Consider the following 18,287-nt stretch of genomic DNA (forward strand, 5'->3'; position numbering starts at 1 on the left):
TTAGTGTATTTTATGTATGTCCGTTTGAGATTTTTATTGTGATATCCTATCTTTTTCGAAATATGGATTAGACATAGCCATTCCGTGATAATTTTCCGCGCGTATTTTTATCTACGCAAATAATTTCATTTATTGTTTTATCTGCGTATTCTCTCCTCTTTATTCGTATCGAATATTTGTGTACTGTATGCATTTCTTTATTTTTTTCGTTTTATTAGCCCTATTTTTTTAGGTTTATTAGCATATTTCTATAATTTCAGAGTAAATAGAAAATATTCAAATGACAAAAGAAATAGGTTTGAAATGATAAATCTGTGTAGTAATATTGCAAAAATATACTATTACACGAAATATACAACAGTATTTTTGATGTTTATTTTAAATCTTTCAAATTCAATATACTGGAGAAATTCTGTGGTGGTAAAATGAACACTTGTTTAAAACTAAATTTTCCGCAACCTGTGCGCACCACCTATTTGCACCGCCTCGCCCGTCTTTTCAGGGATTTTGTGGAGCAAACGCAAGTGGACATTTTTTTCCACTTTCCCGCACCCCTCAAAAACCCTCCTCTTTTCCCAGAAACCTTTCTGCCTGGTGCTCATATCCCCTGCTGCACACCATTTTGCTGGATCGCGGGGTAATTTTGTAGGTGTCGATCGTCAATCTGATCTATTTTATGGCTAAAAAGTTTACTCATCATCAAAAAATCAATTATCTAAATAAATAGAAATTACCCGTCAATCTCGCAAGAGCAGTGGTAAAACATTGGTTATGTGAACTTTTTATAGCCTTATGGAGAAATTGAACATCAGTGGGTTTATGAATCCGGATAATTCACACTATCGGTCGAGTAAAATTATTGAATATTTTATAATAGGGAATTATGCAATAACGCATGCTATTTTTTTGTAACACCTTAATAGTATTTTTTGATTTAGCCTTAGTCCGGAAACAGCACTTTTTGGCCTTTAAATCGGACTATTAACAGTGAAAACAATGGAGACGATTACAAACACCCAAGTCCAAGGAGGAGGAAACCCTCCCAGGCGGGAATGGAACCCACGAGCCTTGGATTGACAGACGAACCTTGGAAGGCTCGTAAAAGATCTTTAATTTCCATTTTAGACGAACAAATCCTACAATCGAAAGTGAAATAGGTGATTAAAAGGGCAACAATATTAATTTTTCACGTCGTCCAAACCGTTTTAGATTTTGAGATTCTTTTGATCCTAAATATTTTGAAGAACAAAATATGCCTCGGCACCGACATATAAATACATTTGATAAAATCATAACTAAATGAAAATATTTTGTTATTAAGTCACCCAAATATTTCCAAAAAAGTACTTATGCAGAAAATGTGTTCAAAGTACTCTTTCGCTAACTTAATTTGATTAATTAAATGGTGATGTAGCGTCTTATTGGTTTTTTGTTCGACATTTTTTAAAATAATTGAAGAGGAATGCCCATTGATGAGAATATGAGTGTCGTGTTAGAATAACAAATTTATCCGGTTTCGGTATTATTCAAATCCCATTGCTTTTAGACTTGAATAGTCATACATCTACATCAATACCCTGCAAGCCACCAAAAAGGTGTGTGGCAGGGGTTGCAGCACCAGGAGGAAAGGGTAAGGGATGAGGGGGTTAGGGTGTTTCAATGTCATATGTGTAACGTAAAAAAATATTCTTAAACAAATTCTCTTTATTATAAAGTATAAAAAGTTTCCTCAAGGGGAAAGCCTCTACAAATTTATTTCAAGAATTACAGCAATCGTTTTTCCTAAATATTTGCTTTCCCATCTTTTTTGATAATGTGGATGAATGAAGGGGTAAAGTATGCTATATCGCTTCAGAGAAAGATCCGTATTTATCTTACACAAAGGATAATTAGGCGTAACGAAATAGTGCCTATTTTATTTTATGGCATGCCATTCTACGTAATATTTCGCGTGAATTGTATTCACTCATCGCTAATGCATAATAAATGAGCCATAACATTCGGTATGATCCTCTCTCGTTCCCATAGCTCGGGATGACTACAGGATGAATTCGTAAAAGGGAACATATCAGTTCTTTCCCGGCGCGCAGGGGGGTGTTGGGTCAGTCCAATCACAGCGGCGAAACTGGGTGAACGTTTAGCAAAAGTGGAAGAAAAACTATAAACTTTGAATGCATGTGAACATCATTAATTTCTGCTGTTTCGTCCAGAGTCTCCAAACGACTGTTTGGGAAGGCAGAGTCGTCGTTAAAGATCTTGAATTCCTTCGTCCGTTCATGAGTTCTCCACGGAAGGAAAGGACGGGAGAGAGGAAAGGGGGGGGGGTCATTTAGACGCGCTCCTTTCGGTAAATCCCCAAGGAACGGGTATTCGCAAGGGTAACGAGCTTCTGCTCCCCCCTTCCGCCTTCCCCGCGCACCCTCCCCGCGCATCCGCCCTAAGCGCCCCACAGCGCCTGCGCACGAGCCCCCGCCTCACCGTCACGCTCCACCGCCAGTTCTTGGCCCGCCGAGGCCACTTGAGCAGTCGGCCCCTTCCCCGAGATCAAAAGCCTGCATCTCCGGACTACAACGAGAAAGGAATGCATTGTAAACAACTTCGTGTGGTACTTCCATGGTCAAACGTTAACAACAAGTCCCGACATTTATTATAATTGTAAGAAATTATAATAACACTGATCATTCATTTCAAGGCTGTGCAGAGTTCTAACATATTACAGAAGATTTTTGCAAAATGGGCAGTCGATATGCCTACTTAGTCGAATTTGTTCAACAGGAGACCCCATGCTATTGGCCAATTTTCAGATTATTTAGAAATAATTATATTTTATTAATTTTTAGAGACAAGGAAATATGGTTAACTTGTATGTAAAAAATTATAAACTGAAGACATCTTAATGAATGGAATTTTTACGATTTTTTTTCTTAGTTCAAGTTAAATCAACCGTAAAAATCGAAATTGCATATGGATATGTTGACTGACATTAAAACAGTATCTAATTACCGGCCCTGAAAATATTTTAGTAGATAAATGCTTTCTAAAATCTATGGATTATGCTACACGAATTGTTGGGTTCATCCGATCTAAACGTACGTGAGCATTTAATAAAATTTCATTTATCAAATGGATTAAAAATAGTAATATGTCCTTCGGTAAGATATCCTGTCATTTAAATGATTCCTAATCCTGAGAGAAATCATCTTTGTCAAATGTGCGGTAATGGGCACATGAGACTGGCCATTGTGAATATCGACTACATTCCATCAAACAACAAATTTGTGTTTTTAGTAAAAAAAAGTGGACGTCAGTGAGTTTCGGTGAAATCATCACCAATGGAGAGGAGATTGTAATTATTCATGGCTTCATAACAAAAACAACCTAGACTCGACTCGGACCAGCAAACTTAAAACCGCTGAGCTTTCATGCTTAATGTGAACGGGAACGTTGACTAACTTAATGTTTTCACCGTAGCTTTCCTCTCGAAAAAGGGGCCCATTTCGAGGAATCAGCATTAACCATATCAACACCCTAAAAAAATATGACAGCAGCAGTATGGCATTCAGAAAAAAATAAACAGCCCAACCCAATAATCTCGAAAAACAATGCCATACTCCAATTTTTACTTGACTAAAGCATGGGCTGTATTCAGCAAAATTATGAATTAAATTAACATCTTAGAAAAAATATTTATCATTATTTGGTTTGAAATGTAAATTGATAGCTGGCTTGGCACAAGGGCAGAAAACAATTAGGTATGTTCTTCATTTTCGTCTACAGCCACCAGGTCACAGCTCTGAAAATGCAGAATACGTTAAAAATCGTGAATTATACCATCCCGCATTGCTTTTTGAAACAAATGTAGTCGTTTTGTATAATTCTCTAAAACATTTTATCAATTTCCTTTAGGATTTTGACCCAAGAACTGAACTCGCCAGTGATCTACAGTAGGTTTTTTGATAGACTCCGGCACTAAGCACTACTGTACTCATACGCCAATAAGCAATGTACCCCAACGAAATGGCAGAAATAATCCTCTAACCATAATGTAATTACTAATTCTTGAGCTCTAGATACTTTATACATTCATTATTTGTATCCTTCATTTTTATTCTTTTCCAGCCTCTAGCCCAACATTCTCCTCTCTACGTAAAACCGCTATCAGCATTCCTTTACCTCTCAGAATCTCTTGCTTCCAGTTGGTTTCCCTTCTTTGAATTTCTCCCTGCAACCGTATTTTTTCAATTCCTATGCCTAATATATCTTTGGATTTTCATTTCTGTATATTGTATTTTCTCCATGCTACTCCATGCCAGGACATCTCATGAGTCTCCAATTTTCTATTATCGTCTTCCCTTAACTAAAACTTACCGATTCATATATAACTGTGCTCCATATTAAAGTTTTCCTTAACCTTTTATTTACGTGTTCACTTAAGATACTTGTTTTCATCTACAGTATCTTCGAAAAGCTCTGTTACCCGAAGGAAATCTTCTTCCATTGTACCCACTATACTCCCAACCCCCCTCCCAAAATACCTCCTAATTAGTTTCTTTAAACCTCCAAAATATTTTTACCTGTTCAAATTTACCCTTAAGCTATTTCTTCATATTCTCATTTTATTTGTTTTACTAGGAATACTTTTAGTCCCATAACCATCGTACAGTTTCTAAAACGCGCCAAATTAATTATGTTAACTCTGACTAACTAGCTTAGAAACGCTTGCTCACCCGAAAATGTGACTCAAAGGGTTTTCTTCCTCCCAGTCTTTCCAATGCCTCGGTTACCATTCCACTGAATATTTTTTAAATGAACAGGTGATAGTGGATATTTCGGTCCTCCTTACTTGCCTAACGCTGTCCATTCAGGCTCTTCATTCGTTATCCTCACTTGTTCAGTCTGACGTGTATCCAGCATCCGATTAAGCTATCTCTCTATCCAGGTTACTCATATCTTCTGCAGATGTTTCCTGATTTTGATCACTTTACTCTGTAGAACGCTTTACTAAAATCTAAGGAGCATAGAAATACGTCCTAGTTTTACTCTATTTTAGTTTATAACAGTGGTCTAATTATTGCAATGACATCACGCGCACCTCTACCCTTTCTGTACCCAACTTATGTTCTTCGCCTAAATAGGTATTCGCCTTCTTCAATTCGTTTTCTTCTTTTGTTGATGATTCTGAGTAATAACTTAGCCGCATTTGTTATCAAACGTATTGTTCTATTGCCCTTATATCATGCTGCATTCCCAATCCTGAGCATTGTATTAATTCTGATCCCAGTCTTCCGACCAAATGCCTTCATCATAAATGCTACAAATGAGCTCATGAATGTTAATTCTTCCTCGTTATCTTCAATTGTTTTGTGATTCTGCAGGTATGTTATTTATTCTCATAGCCTTCTTTGATTTCCTATTTTTCAATGCCTATTCTATCTCACATGCAAGCATTCCTGTCCCTAAGCTATCTTAATGCACAACATATTCAATTTCTCTATCCAAACTTACTCGACTTTTATTTTAATCCCAGAGATCATATATTTTTCGTTCCTGCTAATCAGAGCCTCTTCTTCTTTTACTAATATTTTACCCATTGCATCTCAATTAGTGCAATCGTAACTTTCTTCTCTTCATTCTGAGATTGGCCTGACCTTCCTTTACGATTTTCTCCTTTTTCCCTCTCACGGTAAACTCTCCATACCCTCCAACTCCTCCGTCTACCTAATTTTCTTTCTCCTATTGATTTCTCACCTCAGTTTATCGTGTAGTTCATTGTACTTTTGTCTCCCTAACTTTCTTCACGTTCATTCATTTCCTTTTATTATTCACCTTCTCAGTACTTTCAACTGTAATCAATAGTTACCGATCCCTTTTTCTGCTTGCTGTACCTGTTGTTTCGTTTGTCGCTTTCTGTATACTTAGGAGTTTTTCTCATCTTTTGCCTACTGCATCGACTCAATTGACAAATTACAGTGCATAATCAATTACCTCCTGATACTTATTTTTATCCCAGGAAAAGCTTCTATGTTCCATTTTCCTTAGTTCTCCCTTTCTTATTCCCCTAAATGTGAACATTAAACTTCATGAGCATGATATTTATATCCGAATGCACATCTGCTTCCGGTATACTACGCGATTTGATCACGTTATTCTTAAATCTACCCTGACCGCAACATAATTCAGCTTGTATCTACTTGTTTTTCCTGGCATTTTCCATGTGTATCAACATCTAATGTGATGTTTAAACCGTGAGTTAGTTATTATCAACCAGTTTCTGCTGCCAAACTATGGTTTTATTCCATTCCATTCTTCTAAACCATATTCTCTCTCCTTTTCTCTACGATCGCACTCCAGGTCCCCATTTTTAATAAGTGTTTCCTTACAAGTACACTTGCAATCTTTGCGTCTAACCAATTATAAATACTATATACTCCTTCCTCCCAATGACTGCTCGACGGGATGTACACTCGAATTATCCTAGATTGAGCGCGCCTGCTTTTTTTCTGCTGAAATATTGTCATTTACCTGTTCCACGTACACTTCCTTTTTCCTCAGTTTCCCACTCAGTGCTATCGCTACACAACGTTGAATCTCCGCCATGCCGTCATATATTACTCTCTAACAATGACTTCAATATTTCCCGTTATTTTACCATCTCACACCGCACAACTCTTACATGTCTACATTTTTCTTTCTCCATATTTTGCTTGGCGTTTACCCACTTTCCTTTCCTCAGCATCGTTCAAACAATTCAAGCCCCAAATCTCACGGTGGAAATCCTCTTCTTTCCTGCTGCCGCGCACGTGGATGCTCTAGGATTTTATGTGATGGCGAACGCCGAAGTCTTGTCTTTGCTGCTGGACATTACACTCGGCCCCGTGAGCCCAGTGTATTTTCATTATTCGCATCCTCGATTTCGCATGAAAATTACAACCATTTGGTCTAGAGCTTTGTCAAAAAAATTAACTTGAACACATTTTTAGTAGTCAAGAGGAGGGATACGGCGAAGAACGAGCTGCACAGAGCATGCGCCAGCCATACTTACACGGGTGGGTGGGCGTGAACGGGTAGTCGAGGCCGTGTAAGCGTGTGCTCGCAGAAGAGTGCAGCGAAGGTGGACAGTGGTAGCAAAACATGTCGACCGCCTCACCACCTGCAAGATAAAATTGTTTCATTGAGTGTTAGCCGAATGGGTCTATATAAATGTCAAATGAAATGAGTATAAAGAAAATGCTATTGTCTATATAAATTATGTTTACCAAAGATTTGGGAATGCATGAACGTGTTACCAAAAATTTCTGGTCCTAAGACTAGTCTAATTTATACTGAACATATTATTTCCAATTGCATAATAGTTTATGAAGGATGAAAAATATACATAAATACATACTTATATAAAGTTATACATCTGTTGGATTAAATAATTATTCTATTACTGATAACTCTCCTTCGACTGAAAATGTTGATTTATTATTTATTTGACGCAATTATAGAGGTGGAGGATCACTTAAGAGTCAATAGCTTAATTAGTTAACATAAAAAGAAATGACTCGGAGAAAGACAGGTAAATCACATCTGATTTCATTGTTAATTATTATTTTGAATTCTTTGTACTTTTCCATTTCTGTTATTAAGATATAAAAAGGCAATTTGAAATAGGTTGTCATTAAATAAGCTAAGGTTTAGCAATATTCTTACCGCAATCATAAGCAGTATTTTTGTAATGAAAACTGCCTGAAAATCTCCCATATCACGGATAACTTTGAAATTCTCAGGAAGCTACAATAGGGGCGCGCACAAGAGGAATTAAGAAGCCATCAACGAACGGTGGACAACAAAAAAATTGTAGAAGTGAAGAGAACTTCAATAAATTTAAGTTCCCTTCTTATATCATGAGAAAATAATTGCTTGGATATATTCATCCAGCGGTTTCATTCGATTGATACCTATGAAACGTGGTAGTCCAGGACTAGAGTGTTGGACTAGTGAACGGTGGGTCCGGATTCTATTCCCGGGAATACCTCTGGGTATCCCCAGGATCACTCAAGCTGTGTAATAGTTCGGGTACCAGATTTTAAAGGGAAACCATAGCTGACACAGGAAAAGGAAATGCCCCCTACCCTGATGTGTGAATTTCGCACGCCGTCGGGCTTAACATTAGGTAAACTCTACCAAAATCTAACAAACCGACCTTCTGGTTATTTACTGTATTTATGGTTTCATAAAGTCAGCAACATCGTTTTGATAGGTATGATAGAGCTCATCTAATACTAAATCAAACGGAGATTGAATTCAACACTACAGGGGCCAAATCCTTTTCCTTGGTCACGTGCGGTTTCCCAGATAGACTGGTGCATGAAAGATCACACGGCTTAAGTAAATCTCACGGTGCCCAGTCGCTTCACTTGACCTCGAGCCAGTATATGTATTTGCATGCGTGTAAAATGAAAGGATTTTTGCGTAAATGTATCCGCCATTGTGGGTATAGCTTTGATGGATGTATTGATTTTGCATGTGGTTTTTTCCCTTTTACAGGTGGTGACCTAATAACCCCCGCCCCAAGTCCTTGCATCGGCTTGCGTGGTATTTTGTAGATGCACATGACACTTTATTCATCTTTACCATTGTGGACAGGCAAATCAGCCAAAATATTTGTAACACTATTATTAGTAGATGAATACTTTTAAATTAATATTATCTGCCCATGAAATCGTTTTAAATTTCTTATTGCCAACTCTAGTGGCCAATAAGGCCACTTTGAATGATAAAACTCAATTACTCGTGGAAATAATATAATTTCTGGTCATTAGAACAGCTAAAAACGAGTCCGGTGAAATATTTGAACAACTCCATTTGTAAAAGAGCTCCAAATTGGCAACGTAGTTTACAGATATGTTCCGGCAATTCCATATTTAGATATGAACAAGATTTTATTTGGAAACTTATTCGCAGGTGGACCAAAATAAAGTAATTTAATACATTTTTTTCACATTTTTCACCCAACAACTGTTTTTATGGCTAACCAAAGACTCGATGCACAATTAATATTAATGAGAAATTGTAAAGTGCAATTATGGATGAAAACGTGAATTGAATATTTAACATGTAAATATCTGATGGTCTTCAATTTCTGCCTCCTTTTCAATTTTTATCTTTATGCCTCAATTTTATTTCTGCTTTTGAATCTTAGCGAGCATCAATGAAAATCATCACTGCTTCAGAACCACCTACGCATAAGAGCTGAAAATCATGGGCGTCGAATGACATGCTTTCATTATAAATGGTTGTGTACGCACGATGAATTAAAAGGAATCATTGTTAATCGTAATTCCGTATATCGCACGGCTGTATAATAAAACTCTAATTTGACACCGGCAGGTACGACCGGCACTCGAAAAATAATACTAAATTGTGTATTTAAGGCTTTCAAAAACCGCATTCATATTTATGATTTTATCTCTCCGTCAAATTTCTACTTCTGGGAATATAAAAGTGAACTATGACTATTTGAAGATGTATGTTAATTTCGAATTCTCAAGTGAATTAGATAATATAGCAGTATGCACAGCACATTTCTGAGATATGGTTGGGGCAGCATTTGAAGAACTTGTTTTTATCAGACGGGTGGCGGAAAACTGAGGAAATATTTAAGATTTGATATCTAATTACACTAGAAAATCCGTATATAAAATACACAGCAAATATGTTGTGCAAAATAGAATGGGCATGTTAAGAAACTAAATCGAGCTCATAAGAGATTCTCCGAATTTGTCAAATGCTGTTGCAAGAAATAATTAAATATTACATATTCATTTGAGGAAATCTGAAAAAACTTCCATTCCTGATGGAAGCACGAAACAATCCTAAATTAATGTCTACTGATAGAAGCCTGTCCTCAGAAAATGAGTAAATCTCTGATAAAATTATCAATCCTAACGCGACATCTACAGATTAGGGCACCTAAAGACTTTGAGAGAAAAATTCAATATGGCCAGCTCCTAACTCTCTCTATTTGGGATTCCTTTTTATTACCAAAATATTTTCGTAATACAGAACTTACCGTGACTAATTGCATTGCTGATGTATTCTCAAATTTTTTGTAGTGATGCGAGGCAAAATGTAGGAAGTCTCGAAATCATGTACTTTCACAATTTAATATAAAATCTATAGTTTTGTTTTAGACTTTTCTTTTGGGGTGGAATGGATTTTATTCACTTGTAAGAAATTGAGCCAGAGCAAGCAAATAAGTTCCTGTATGGTGGCTTTGCGCAAAATGCCAAAAAAATATTAAAAATACTAAAAACCTATTTACTGGCAACCGGCTTAAAAGTCGGCCGCTAATGACATAATTATTCCATGATTTAATGGGAAAAATAAATGGTTCTCCACGGAACGTTAATGTCATTTTATTGAAAATTTCTCACGCCTCACTCCATTTTTAAATTTTATTTTGACGGTGCCACTGCCACACGTCGAAAAAAAGGTCGAGCCATTACTTCCGCCGTAGATTTAGGGATTTAATATGATAATCTATTTATATAATAGGTAATATAAAATTTTGTGCTTCTTTGGTAGAAAACTTTTTATGCATCTTAACCGCAAACAAACCCATGACATATAAAAAAATATAATTCGGAAATTGGCAAAAATCCTAAAATATGACTTTACTTACAAATGCCGCATTCGTCTTTTAGCTTTGATTATGTATGTATGTATGTATATATATATATATATATATATATATATATATATATATATATATGTGTGTGTGTGTGTGTGTGTATATATATATATGTATATATATGTATGTATATATATATACATTTTATATATATATATATATATATATATATATATAATCTATATAAATAATAATATATATATATATATATATATATATATATATAAACACATAAATTTCTCTTTAATGCGTTTAGAGTGGAGTATCTGGAAATGACATTTTATAAACAGCCGTTTATTCTACATAATTCGCAATTGACAAAGGACAAAGACCCTCGCATTAATAATTTAATTCCAAAATTCTCTTTTTCCATTAGAAATGCTTTTTAAAATAAATCCTTTCTTCTCCGCATTTGCATAATTTAAGTAAGCATAATAATATATTAATATGATTTTCATGTGTTTTTCAGAAAAAAATATCGTTGACCGAATCTTTGAATATCCCTTTTAATGTACGTGCACAGGGTAAACGTAACCTTGAATGTAGCCAAACATTTAGCATTGTAGTTTTATACATGCTACGACTCTCTAGAAGAAGTAACTAATAATTCTTGGCAAGATACGAGTAAACCAAAAACCAAAAACTCTAAGATGAGTCGCACTCTTATATAAGATTCTTTTACAGACTGCTAGAAAATTTTCAAGTCAATGTTCATTTTGCTTATAATGAAGCCAGCTTCTTTGTGTCCAGTTAAAGTAACATGATTTCCAATTGGTTGCAGCGTCTCTGCGATTTTTATTTCCAAATAAGCCTCTAGGTTTATTCAATTAATGAAATATATTTCACCCACTTTATCAAAGTGGGCCAAGTTAAATGTGGTATCCATAATTATTTTCAAAACTATAAAATCTGGTGAGTTAAAATACTAACCAGCATAATGATATGCCAACATAAAACTCGGGAATTAAATCCCTCTTATTTTAGTGATTAATTAACGAGGGCCCAAAAATTTGGCATCTAGCGATGAAGCCGCTCCAACATAGCGGGAAATCTCCAAAGCTTAAAAACGCAAAGCCCACTCTAGAATGTTCCTCAAGCACATGAGACGTGTGGGACATTTTGAAGCTCATTAGGGCTTCCGTAGTTTGTAATGCTCCAGAGGAGATCGCCGATGTACACAAACCTGGACGAATTGAATTGCCTGATAGTATGTAAAAAATATAATTAGCATTATTTCGTCAATCGCTAGAGCTTTGGGGGAAAATATACTGGATTAAACGAGCATCAGTAAGTCAAATTTGATTTGCATTCGGCTGAAGATGGAAGGATAAATAAGTCACTTTGAGAAAATAATGTGAATGATATTCTTTTATTGAATAAGCGAGCGAAATTGTAACAGATTATACATAAATCTTTTCGAAGCCTTACTAAGAAGAGAGGATTTTTTTTCACGAGAAATGCGCGGAACAAGGTCTCATTTAAAAAATCAACTAGAGCACACTAGTCTGGTATTTTCCTTTCTGAACTCGATTCAATCGGTCTATACTCTTGACCTGTAGTTTACCTCTTGAACTGACCCTGTTTCCTCTTCATGTTTTATCATCTCCAAGAGGCGCTGAACTGCGCAATGCAATTGTCTGTGCAAGGCACATGGAGCTTTATCGAATCTCTTCTTGCAATTTGCATCTCTAAATTACTTACTTAATATCGACGTTTGAGTGTCCCCTCAGCAAAGCGAGCTAATCAGTGTAAACTTGATCGCGGGATACGCGCTGTTTGTGCGGGGTCAGATTGAGGAAAAGTGATGACAACTCCGGCATTATTGTGGCGTCTCTGGGGAGCCAGCGGGAGAGCGCCGAGGGCGTGCAGTCTGCGGCTGAGACGCGGGGCGCCCCCCCCCTCACGTCGCCATTTGCGGCATCTGCGCAGAACCTCGCCCGCTCTCCTTGCAGGGGTGGCGCAGGATTGGGCAAAACGGCACGGAGTTGGTGGGTGGGGGTTGTTGAATGGGCAGATTTAATGGGGGGGGGAGTTGTAAGAGCGCTCTCACAGGCAATTTGAGGCCGATCCGAGTGCGTCTAACCATGAAACGGCGAGATTTGTTTCCACGGTGCTTTTCCATGCAATACTCGTCGTCTCACATATTTGAGACGCGGTTTTCAAAAGTTAAGTTTGGTCCACCAAAGGTGGGACAGCGTGGTAGCTTATTAGCGCGTACGATGCTATTCCGCTGACTTAAGGCTCCCCGTTTCAAATTTTGGTTATATCCGTGGAAGCGTAAACGGAGGAAGATACTGCCTCGCCTCATCCTAATTTAAAAAATTTACTCGTACGACAGTATTTTGCACGAGGTGACCTGTGCCTTTATCGAGAGTGAAGTGGACATCAAAGCCCAATCGCTAATCACTACTTTTAATTTCTAACTAATAATTTAAACGACTTAATTAAAGTGTATATTTATTGGGATAATTTGGCAATTTATTGATACAACGATTAGTGCTACGCTAATCCGTAGTGTTTTTTGTTGAGATACTTCTGAATTCAGTTTTTTTCTAATTGCTATATGTATGCTTAATTTTTATTATTATTATTTTGATCGCCCATTCACAAATATTCAATAATACTCATGCCAAAATCGTGAAATCACCCGCATAGCAGAGGATTAGATATTATATATAATTGAAAAGCTTTATCCTGAATTTCATGTTTGCAGCAGCAATCAAAATAATTTATTCCACTTCACCTCTAAATTTCCAAAAATCTGGGCAGCCTTGCCTCTTCAATGTATAAGCATCTAGGGATACCATCAATCAGTTATCTTAATTCCTGTAATCTATTTAAAACTAAAATTTCGTTGTAAATATTATGCAGAAAACGGAAGACTAGCAACTTTATTTTCTTAAACCTTTGAATGGAGGGACAATTTCAATAACGGACTTAGTCCCCACCTCAATGGAATTTCTCAAAAGTGAAGTCTTGAGTGATGGTCCAATTTTGTATTTCGAATGCAACTTTTGACTAATTTTACTTGAAAGTACCCACTTGACGGTACATTAAGTCAGTATTTTATTAAAACATATATTCCAAAAGTTTTTACCTGCCCAAAACTGCTAAGAGTAATGGAACATTTCCCATTACGCATGTTTTCACTTTAATTATTCGGCTGTGTTCATATATTAATTATCCATTTTGTATCCAATATGTTCCATTCTTTAATATAGGTGAGCAAAAATCTAGTAATAGCATGAATACATTAACGGAGTTTTGGATCTTTGAAATCTAAATATTTCTTGCCGTAATACTAGGAATCAAATTGTAATGAACAAATTCACTCATTACCACGTTCATCAGAGCAAGTAGCACCTGCCTAATATTAAGAAATTGCAAAAGATTTATCCAGTCCACTACATTCGACTTTCAGTCAAACTTGTACGCTGCTTTGAATCATCCATTCTAGAATTAAAACGTGAAAATTGCATTGGACACATAAATCATCCTATTTTGAAAATATACATATAGGGATTTTCATGTTTTAAGCTGAAGTTTCCTTGGGATACTATGTGCATTCATGTGTTATAAACTAAGATCAAAATATCCTATGTTAAAGCTTTTATCAGAGAATTTGAGACAAAATATCAACATTTCTTCGATTGCAAACACATTCTCCAAGGTATTTATTGAATAAGATTGGAATCCGCATCTAAAACTTTTCATTGTATTTGTGAAAAGAGTCGTGACCGTTTTCTGTGAGGAATGAATTTCTTTCAGTGTTCATATTTCCTGAAATGCGGCCTATTTTCTCACTCACTTTTTCTGAGGAAATGACTCTACTGACTGTATACGTACACGTTACTTCATATTGATGCAAGAAGCAATGCGGCCGATGAAAGAGCCCCTGGATCCAATCCAGCTTTTCAAGACGAGTTTCTAGTGGTGGCTGAAGAACATTATGTTGGGAGATGTCTCTGACATGAGATATGGAATTACTCTAAACCAGTCAGCGGGTTTTACATTGTCCTGTTGCCGTCATCAAGTAACATATCATTGGGATGGTGGGAATTAGAAAAAAGCAACATCGGAAGCATTGACCTCCATAATGCCATACCATCACTCTAACAGTATATATGTGGTTTTACTCCGAGGGTTTTCCCATATATAGCTGGATATCATCACGACTGTTGGTTTTTTATTGAGTATTTTGGTATTGAGAACGACACATTTAACATGGGTCATTGCCACTACCTTACTTTGCCTCATTAATATGCTTTTATCAAACGTATTTCCATTGTAAATATATCATTTTTGAACGAACATCTGTAATCTTGTCACGTGCAAAAATGTCATTCATCAGTGTAGTAACATTTTGTCATATTTTATTTAAGGGTTGAAATATTTTTGCAATTCTGGCAGGAAACCTGAATCTTCAGGACGCGCTCAGAATACTCGTTTTTCATTTTTTTCGGAAATGACAGCACGTGTGGCGGCGCATCGGACCGGTGTGAAATATTTAACGTTAATGTTTTGTCTAAAAACTAACTCTGGATGTCATCACTGTAAAAGCAAATATGCCATTTAAACTAGTTCATTATTTAATAAAATCATTCAACTAAACCTAAAAGAAATCATTTTAAACCCTCAGCATTATTTATGGCGACAATTTAGTTCTAAAGCTTAATAATTTTCCACCTAAAGACAGTATTTGGCTATATGAGTTTTAATAATGCCAAATTCTCCCGTTCCGTTAAAATTTTAAACTAATGTTCCGTTAAAATGCTTTTTTGTTATTACAAACCATTTGCAGCGAGCGTGGCTTCTGCTCAATCGAAAGCCAGAAGAAACCTAGACGGGGATTAATTTGATTACGCATCTTCCAGTCGTTGAAGAAGTTTAACGTTGATCTTAGTAGGATTATGTCTTACTTTTTAAGAGCTTACTTTCATGGCAGGAACTTTATAAATTATTAATTCCCGGTGGCTATATAATTTTTCTCTCCGACCGTTTCCGATGCATACACTGACGCATATGCCAATACCAAATCTTAAAAATAATCAGACACCGTTTCGTATGAATAATTTGATACCATTCATGAACGAGTGCTTTACGATAATTGTACAACATTTTTCTTTGTGATGAACTATAACAATGAAGCATAATTTAGTTAATCCAAATATTCAGAGAATTGATAAGAATACCATTAAATTTCTGGAGAACTAAAAAGTTAAATAGTTGCTTACGGTTCTCCTTGTTTAATGATTGCCATTTAAAACTAACCTAATTGGTAAGAATATTAATATTCCATGCAATGTAATTGTAGAAATTTTCGTTCAGTGTGATTAAAATAATAACTCATCTCCTGAAGATCGGCTTGGTATTTGAGGTGGAGCTCACAGGTGATTTACCTGGCGTAGAATAAATTCATAATCCAGAAAATAGAATACCTATATTTTAGAGTCTGGATTCATTCCCAGAATCGAAATTAGAATCAACCTGCCTCCCTATTTAAAAGAAATAAACAAGCGAGCCTCAATATATCAAACCAGCATACGATTAGAGTGCACATAAAATATTTCCAAGGACCATTGATAAACTACATCAAAACTTGCGGATGCCCAACCACAGCCCTTGCTAAAAGATTTTTCATAGCTCAGCCCAACGTTAGTTCTCCCACACTTTTTACTAGTTATTCATTGGTTGACTAATCCAAAAATTAGAGTTCAATTTCTGACGAAGTGTGATTTAAATTTACTCATTTTGGGACGATTGTGATGCAGTTTTACATACATTGTAAAAGTAATATACGACGCCATGTCTTTTATTTTAGAGAGTTTAACGTTACAATGGAAGAATCTAAAAAGATCCTAACTTCTAATTTTTAAGGGAATGATTTTTAAATAGTTTATACGCAAAACTAGTAGAAAGGCATTACAAAGGTCCAACAAAGAAATAATTACTTCGAAAATTAAATTTATCCAGTTGCAGTTATTCATGTATTCTTTTTTTAAAATAAAAATAAAATATTTTTGAAATTCTAATATCTATGGGGCACCAACTGTGAGAATAATGATAATTGATTGCATTAGTTGAAGAAATAAACTATCTATGCATGAAAACAACAACAAGTTTACGCGATATAAGAATCTAGGATGAATTAAAGAAGTATATAACATAGGAGTTCTGCCTAAGTAATATGAAATCTGGTTCCAATGATACAAAGAATCTCCTCGCATATATCAGATTTCTCACATATTTCAGGCTTTAAATCGATAAAAGTATTACGTTAATTGGTAATATTTAACTTATATAATTTTTTAAAAGCTAATTTTATTTATTTTTTTAGAATGAGGGGAGCTCAATTTTTTAAATTGTGCAATTTAATGGGATTAAATGATTGGAATGAGAAAACCGTTTTTCTCGACACTCGACAAACATTAATACTCGACAAAAATTCGACAATTCAATCAATCAATCAAAGTCAAAAAAAAACTCGACAAAAATTAATACTACTTCTCACTCACCTAGAGTTTGCGACACATTACCAATTCTATCTATAATTAAAAATGCGATTATTTATTTTTTAAAATCTTCTGATGGAAATCATTCATCGTAAAAAAAACGAAATGAAATTTTATTAACTCTTATTTCAGCCACTAACGGACGGATATGTTGTAGCCATGGAAATCCTACCTATTCCTAGCATGATGAGAAATAACCTCTTCATGAATTGTATTTAGTGTGCGTAAATTTGTTGAAATATTGTTGGAAGATGAAACATTGAAACAAATGGAAAATTATGCATGGAATTCAGCGGGAAGAAAAGTAGCATATGATTACAAAACTCATAAAAACTATTTTTTCAGGTAAACATGACATCTTGGAGTAGTTTATAAAATATTATAATACACCATCAATGGTAGACACAGAGTAGCACAAAAATTATAAAACAGGAAATTATATATCCCGAGTAAATTTTTGCTAAAATTAAGACGGGTAAAACATTGCATTGATCACATCGATCTAACAAAAAATCAAAAGATAGGAAGCAACTGTATTCATTCAAATGTACTGGACAAGATATAAAATGCCGAATGACTGGAGAATGGCCAACAATATGTCTTTTTTCAGAAGAAAGGATGTAACGCAAAATGCTAAATAGTTGATATTATAAGTTCAGTTTAAAAAGTATAGTTATATATATATATATATATATATATATATATATATATATATATATATATATATATGTTAAAATAGGTAATTCAGAAACGCATTTAATTTAATGTGGAAACAGCCTTAGCTTTTATAAATTATGAAAAGGCCTATGATCACGTCAATAGATACAAGCTATTGTTAAAAATTGAAAAAATATAATTTCTTAAGTATTTTTTACCAAACTAATGTGGAAATAATAAATTAATTCGATACTGTAAAGGTATTAGCAAGAGAAATATACATAAATCATGGTGAACTATACTTTCCTGTAATAGCTCGCACAGTATTAAAACTCATTGAAACCGACTTACAAGCTATGAAACACCAGTAAAGCTACACTCTTTTTGTCAGAAATTCTTATTCTCTTCTTCCCTATTTATCTTATTTTATTTTGCAGGAT

The 18,287-nt window shown here is 35.3% G+C and overlaps 1 protein-coding gene across 1 annotated transcript in view; it reads right to left on the minus strand.

Annotated features, from left to right (window-relative positions):
• Positions 1-18,287, minus strand: part of LOC139686162 (diencephalon/mesencephalon homeobox protein 1-like) — a 188,581-nt gene that overhangs the window by 148,805 nt on the left and 21,489 nt on the right. Inside the window, exon 2 of the mRNA XM_071583346.1 lies at positions 7,043-7,150. Coding sequence (XP_071439447.1) covers positions 7,043-7,133 — 91 coding nt within the window. The 5' untranslated portion in view covers positions 7,134-7,150. The remainder of the gene's footprint in view (positions 1-7,042; positions 7,151-18,287) is intronic.

The sequence above is a fragment of the Hetaerina americana genome, unplaced genomic scaffold (genome assembly GCF_022747635.1).
Source record: "Hetaerina americana unplaced genomic scaffold, ioHetAmer1.1.p SCAF_13, whole genome shotgun sequence".
Lineage (NCBI taxonomy): Eukaryota > Metazoa > Arthropoda > Insecta > Odonata > Calopterygidae > Hetaerina > Hetaerina americana.